Here is a 7,151-nt window from a genome sequence, read left to right on the forward strand (position 1 = left end):
AACTTCTTTAGGGGGAAAAAAAAAAAATTTAAAAAAAATCTCACTTTTAATTTTAGGCACCAGTAAATTTCCTAGTGACATATCTAGGACATATTCCAAGACTGCTCCTCTGCTGCTGCTGCTCAGCAGTATCCCAGTGACTTCAGCAAACCCAAGAAGTTAACCAGAGTAACTAACTTCACTTGAGTTTTAAGGTCCATTCTTTAATGCCAAGAATTGCTATTATTACTGGAAATAAAACCAGCTTCCATTTACTGCTGCCTTATAGTTCTGAATTTTTTTGGAAGGGGGAAGAGAGAGAGAACCAAATGGGTCACACAAAAATGAAATATGGCCTACCCATGTAGCCACGATATCAGCCACTCGCATCTCCTTTGCATGGAGAGCCCACTGGTTTTGGCCCTCTAGCCAGTCAGAACAGATGTGGTTTTGTTTCCAATTCACAAAGAGAAGCTCCATTTGACAAGCAGATTCTGGAAAAAAACAACTGGTCTCTGACCTAAGGGAAAGTGATTCTTCATTGAAAGGAAAAAAAAAGTAAAACACTTCTAATGTTGTTTCAGAGCAACACACGAACCAGCCTAAAACTGCTCTCCCAGGTCTGCACTTGGCCCCTGCTACCAAAGTGCCCTCGCAACACTGGTCACAAGCAGCGGGCAGACTTTGAAGATGCAAAGCCTTGCTATTGAAAAGCTTAGTGAGAAGTGGAGCTAGGACTTCCCAGGTCTCAGAGGTTTTGGACCGCATTTGTAGGAATAACTTGGATGGGGGGAGAGAGAAAGGATACGGGCAGGAGGGCCATGCATAAAGCAGGTAGGCAGAGTCCAAGCACAGGAAAGCATAGCATACTTTCTGCAAATTAGCCCCACATAGCACCAGCCAACTGCCTGATGTGTTGATTATGTGCTTCTCTACCCTTCCAGTTAACAAATTAACTTTAAAACAAGCTTTATTTGCTTCTTATTTCCAATTGTGACAAATCCAAAGCAAGGTACGCATAATTTTCTTCATTTTCACATCATTCAGTTTCTTGTAAAATATAATTAATCTTCTTCGCGACAAGTCTGAATTCCAATTGCATGAGTTAATTTTTTTTTTTAAAAGTCACTAAATTATATAACAAAGTCTGATCACTGAATTACTTACAAAGCCTAACTTCTTTGAAGCAACGAAAAATACAGCCTTGTCTCCAATATGGGTATTTATAATGCAGAAAGTTCATTTTCATTCAAAAAAGCCAAGACAGAGCTCCCTCCCCCAACACTATTACTATCATGTGGCGACAAGGCAAATAATCAACTACCAGCTCTGCACAGCCTCATTAACAGCACAGCACTGTGAGTGCTCTACAAGGTATTTTTAAATTGCACCGTGACCATCTTTAACAACTGAATTAAAAGCCACTCCTTATAAAAATACTAAATGTGGATTTAACATTTCTGTAATTTCTTCAAACGGTTATTAGCTGACAGAAAATCTTGACCAATTACTTCCCAAAACATAAAATCTTAATTTACACGATAATAAACTCTTCCTGTCAAGCTACAGATGTATTAAGTTATGATTAATGTTATGAAGGCTATATTAAATCTGTGCACATACAATATGCTTACGCTGCTGCAATAACTTTTAAGTTCTGCTCAAAATCCCACCCCTTTTGACTTAGCACCATTGCACCTTACAAGGCAACAAACCACAAGATATTTTTGAGCTCAAAGTCAGCAAGACAAAACTATATGAAAGTCTCAGTTCAACTCAGGTAACTTTTTTAATGAGTTGCAGCCAATACAGATAATCCATTACGGAGCAGTAACCCTTTATTTTCCAATTAATTCTGGCTGTTTTCTAGCCAAATTAATTTTCCAAGTCAGTTGCAGTGGGAGAGATGAAAATATAATTTTATAATGAAAGCTAGCACCCAGCCTAATCACAAGATATTCCACTGCTTCTCAGTAACAGAATCTTCCTTTCACAATTATCAACGCAGGATGACAAACATGAAGTTACATCTAGCAGAAGAGCCTCAATTCCAATGCAGTTTTCCAAAAACAAGGCAAAGCCCCTTGTTCATATCAATTTAAGAAATCTTTTTAAAAACAACAACAAAAAAACCAAACCAAAACACACACACACAAAAAACCCAACATCTAGATTTAACACTGCTTTGTCTCATCCATGCGATGTAGGGCTCATTACAATTTGAAAGGTACAAATATAATTTTAACACTATCCAGTTTTCAGGTTTTTACATTGATTACCATTTAAACGTTTGTTCTGTGAAGATTTCTATTGCTTGTGAGGAGGAAAAAAACTCTTATATGTAAGTGACATAAATTCAGAGAAATCTATTCCAGTTATTTTATTCGGAATACTTTGTTATAAACCCAAACTAAAGAAGAACATCTCTCACAGTATTGCTTTTATTAGCTTTCTTTTTAATCTAAGTCATATCTAGCTTACAAAAAATGCCAACACATACATTAAAATCCACTACACATTTTAACTTCATGCATTAAAATCACAGAAACGTATCTCCCAAGTCTTCACTAAATTAAATCCAGCTCTCCCTTAATAGCAGTTACAGTTCTTCTCTCTTTAACTCCTACCCAAAGGTTGCTTTGGATCCTTCTGCCCTAAGTTAGGCATCCCCTTCCTACTTCCAGATAGGTACATGTATGGACAGCCTGTATCAATCTGAACTAAGGTAAGAATTTTCTCTTCTCTTAACACTCTAACCTACACATTTACAGATAGCAATCAGAACAGTTTCCTCCTGCTCCAGAAAAGATTTGTACATAGACATTAATAGGAAGGGCCTCTTCCTTGCTTCATCAGATCCATCAATCACGCAGCCATGCAGCAAGTCAGAGGGAACCCGATCCGACAGAAAACTAACCCAGCAGCAGAACTAGTTCTCTGTCAGATCAATGCGATCCTTTCAACAGCTGCCTATTAGAGCAGATTAAACATATCATGAAACCGCACACCAAGAGTTACAAAGAACTGGCTAGCCACCTTAAAAATAAAGCAAACAGTAACATCTCGTATGAAGCGCTCCTTAAATCCAGCATTGTCTCTTTAGCAGGCACTTGACTCTCCCAGCCATCACGAAGGAAGCAACAGATGGTGAGCAGGAAAAAAAGCTGTATCGTTTGAAATTGCTATCGTGTGGCCTTGGTTTTCAATATAGCATTTGGCTAGACACAGATGAGCAATAAGAAAAGTTCACCTTCTCACACAGAAAAAGAGCAGAACTTCTCCAGTCTGCTAAATCCACAGGATGAAGACAGCCCACATGACTAACAATGATTTTCATTTTATGATCACCACCAAAACTTCTAAATGCCCCCTAAAACAGGCCACTGAAGTACCTGTGCATCTGTGTTTTAGTTACCACACGATATAAAGCCTATTCTGTTGGGAAGCACTGTGATAAACCCTGCTGATGTACCTCACCCTACGTACCGTTCCTCCTGCAAAGCCCATAAGGATGCTTCAATGTGGTGTTGTTTTTCCCATTTAACGGGCAAAGGGCTGTTGTAACTGAACCCACGCCCAAAGCCATGACCCAGCTCCTCAGGGAGAGGTATGTAGTGCTTTCCAGAAGTAAAGGGCTCTGCTTCAGCAAGTAGTAAAAACTCATGTTCACACTGCAATTAACCCTGGTATGGCCAATGCAAAGGGATATAACTTGCTGCTGAACCAATTCAGACTGTATCATTCTCCCCTCCCGCATAAAAAAGATGCTTTAGGAGTCCCTCACTAGGTTCATTAATCGCAACAACAATCATCCAACTTCTCCAAAATTACATCCACATTTAGTCTAACACATAGAATTTATAAGCGTTTTTTTTTCCACAGGAAGTGGGGGGGGGGGGTTGTTGGGTTTTTTTTTTACTATTTTTTGATAGTATTGAGACTAAATTTAATCTCATAGTGGGTCTCCTGTAAGTTAAGACAACAAATACAAAGTGTTAATGAAAAAAGACATATTTGACTAAGAAAAAGATTTTTAAGTCAAGTGGTAGAAAATAAATCTCACTGAGTTTGAGAGAAAATCATGTAAGGAACCTAAGCTTAGTGAAAGTTCCACTGGTCAGACAAGTTCAGTGTGTCCAAGAATCCAATTCAATATAACCTGACTTTAATGTCCTCACTAGGCATTCACTGTAGTTAAAGAAATAATATCAACATTTAATAGCACCAGTTGTCCCTGCTCATGGCAGGGGGGTTGGAACCAGATGATCTTTAAGGTCCCTTCCAACCCAAAACACGCTATGATTCTCTACAGATAGGTATTTGCTACTACTACTTAGCATCCACCTGTACAACGGATGGATGCTTATATATAAATATTGAGAAATACATTTTGCATATCAAAAGACACAAGCTTTTTAAGTGGCAAGCAGAAGGTAAAATGGGAGTTTCTACATTAAACTCTCACTCAGGTATTGTATAGGACTGAAACAGAAAATAACTACTATGCAAATAACTCTTGTGACTCATGTCACACCCTAGACAAGGATTAATCCAATACCTTTGAGGCCTTTTTTACCTTAGAAGAGGGATTTGGCTCCTCAGCAAAGATGTAGCTTATGCTAGTAGAATCGCTTCCACTTCCCTGATTTAGGTCCACTCCCCAGACAGAGCTAAGGCCAAGGCCTCTGGCCAGTACCCCCGTGCCCACGGGAGTCCTCCGCCGGCAGCACTCGCTTTACGCTGAGCACCAGTCTGGTCCAGGCCGGCCACCGCCGGGACCTCAACACCTGCGCCCTCATCCCTCCCCAGTCCCTCTTCACAGACTCGGCAGCGCAAACAGAAACACAAAGGCACCACCTGGGTCAACAGAAAGCCATCCCGTTTTAAGGGAGAAGTACTTTTCCCAACCAGTTTGTTTCTGCCCATGGAAAATAAAAAGCTTCACGACAAAGCTGAGGACACGCTACTCACAACCCAGACCAATAACACGCAGGTCCGGTTGTCAGCAGCCTGGCAACAAGTAGCAGATGGCGTCTAATACCGAAGACAACCAACGGCACCAGCAGGCAAGACTCCCAGATTTTTTTCATTTAAGCGGCCTTGTTCACGAGGAATAGCCATCACAGCCTTAGAGCCGGCCTTTGCCATCTGCAGTATTTGCTGGTGGTTGCAAATGCTACATACAAATAAAAGCAAGTTTTCCTAAAGTAGTTCATTAGCAACAAGCAACATCTAGGTCAGGACACAAAAAACTTTCCATCACACGTACTGTTAAAAACGGTCACCTTTTCACACAGCAGAAATCAGCATACCCCAGCCCAGAGGCAGGGGAAGGAGCAGGAGCACCCGCGCTGTGTGTCGGCCGGCCGGGCGAGCAGGGCACCCCGCCGAGCGCCCCCCTGCCCGGCAAACCGGGACCACGGCGGCCGGCGGGGCGAGGCGAGGCGCGGCTGCCACCCATCCCCCCCGGCCCGCGGGCACCGGGGCGCGAACGCACGGCGCAGGAGAGAAGCACAGGGCTTAAACATCGACATGAAAAACATGTTAAAGGGGAGTCACCACGGCGGCCGCAGCGGCAGATCTCGAGTGAGATTCACCTCCCCCACGAAACCACCGGAAAAACGCAGCGTAATCCAAGCGGACACAAGCACGTGTGCGCCCACCGACAGACGGACAGACAGGCAGGCAGGCGGACGGACAGGCGGGCACAACGCGCCGAGCGTGCAGCGGCAGAGCAGCCGGGGTCCCGGCGCACAGCAGCAGCCCGGGGCTGAGGCGGTGGCCGCGGACCGGTGCAGCGGATGAGGACGCGCCCCGCAAGGCGGCGGCACCCTCGGCCGGGCCGGGCCGCACCGGGCGGGGCGCGGCGTTTCTAGAAGGAGCCGCCGCCCCCGGGGCCGCGCCGCCCGCCCGCCCGCTGCCGGGCGGATAAAGTTTGCAGCAGCCGGCGACGGCGCCACCGCAGTGCCGGGCGCGTCCGCCGCAGCAAGCCCCAGCCTGCGGGAGGGCGAGCGCCGGTAGGCCCGGGGCCGGCCGGGCAGCCGCCGCGCCATCCCCCGCCCCGCGGCGCCCCCCGCCGCTCTCCCGCTCCACTGACCGATAACCTCCTGCAGCTCGTAGGCGTCCCTGCAGATGGGCCAGCCGACGGCCGGGGCGGCGGGCGCCGGCTGGGGCTGCTGGACGTGGACTGGTGACTCGCCTTGCTCCGCCATGATGCTGCCGGAGCGCCCAGGCACCCGGCGACCTTCTTCAAACTTCCCTTCCAGCAACACCTTTCGCCCGCGCTCCCTCCCTGCCTCCCTCCCTCCCTGCCTCCTGGCGCAGCCGGCCGCCCGGCGGAGGGAGGAGGCAGGGCACGGAGGGGGAGGAGGCAGAGGCGGGCGCCGCCGCCGACCCCGGCCGCTCGCCCCGCGCCGCCGAGAGGAGCGGGAGAGCGGCGGACGGGCCCGGCGCTCCCGGCCCGGGGTCGGTGCGCGGCGCCGGCGGAGCGCCGCGGTCGCTCGCGTCACGCTCCCCCCACGCTCCCCCGCCTGAGGGAGAAGCGCGGGGTTCCCGGCGGAGGCACCCCGCGGGCTCGCCGCCTCGTAACCTGCCGGTCAGCCGCTGCACCTCCGGCCATCTTCCTTCCCGCGGGTTCGTGCGGGGCTCTCGGCGGCCGGGAGCGCAGCGAGGTCCCGCAAAGGGCGGTGGGCTGCGCGCGTGTAGGCCACAGCCCCGCCGGCAGAGCCCCGGGGGCCGGGGAAGGGCGCGAAGGAGGCCGCACCGCATGGCGGGGATGCCCGAAGGCACCTGTGAGGCCGGCGGCGTGAGCGCACCGGCGTCTGTGGGGCACGGCAGCCTTACAGCCGGGAGCACCACTGCCGCAAGACGACTCGCGTTTCAGTCTGAGGACGCAAAAAACCCCACTTGTTTTCGTCAGCGGTGAGGGCTCCAGGCCCGCGGAGCGGTGAAGTCGCTGCCTGCCAGGAGCAGGGAGGGTGGCGGGAACGGCCCTGCGCCTCAGGGTGGGTGCTGCCTGGCTGCCACCGAGGACTCTGTGCGGCCCGGGAACCTTCCCCTTGGCTAGCCAGAACCAAGTGGTTTAAACAAATATTGAAGGCTATCATTAAACTTCTCTACTGCTTCCCATTATAAAAAACCTAGGTTAAAAACAATCTGTGGTTAGGTGGAAC

General features: G+C 48.7%; 1 protein-coding gene across 2 annotated transcripts in view; it reads right to left on the reverse strand.

Annotated features, from left to right (window-relative positions):
• The window catches only part of STK39 (serine/threonine kinase 39), a 108,968-nt gene extending 102,564 nt beyond the window's left edge, over positions 1-6,404 (reverse strand). The window contains exon 1 of one of the 2 annotated variants that reach the window (XM_075430191.1): positions 6,077-6,404. In XM_075430191.1, coding sequence (XP_075286306.1) covers positions 6,077-6,191 — 115 coding nt within the window. In that variant the 5' untranslated portion in view covers positions 6,192-6,404. The remainder of the gene's footprint in view (positions 1-6,076) is intronic. The other variant, XM_075430189.1, reaches the window with a different exon arrangement.
• Positions 6,405-7,151: the final 747 nt, after the last annotated feature.

Source organism: Opisthocomus hoazin, chromosome 9 (genome assembly GCF_030867145.1).
Source record: "Opisthocomus hoazin isolate bOpiHoa1 chromosome 9, bOpiHoa1.hap1, whole genome shotgun sequence".
Lineage (NCBI taxonomy): Eukaryota > Metazoa > Chordata > Aves > Opisthocomiformes > Opisthocomidae > Opisthocomus > Opisthocomus hoazin.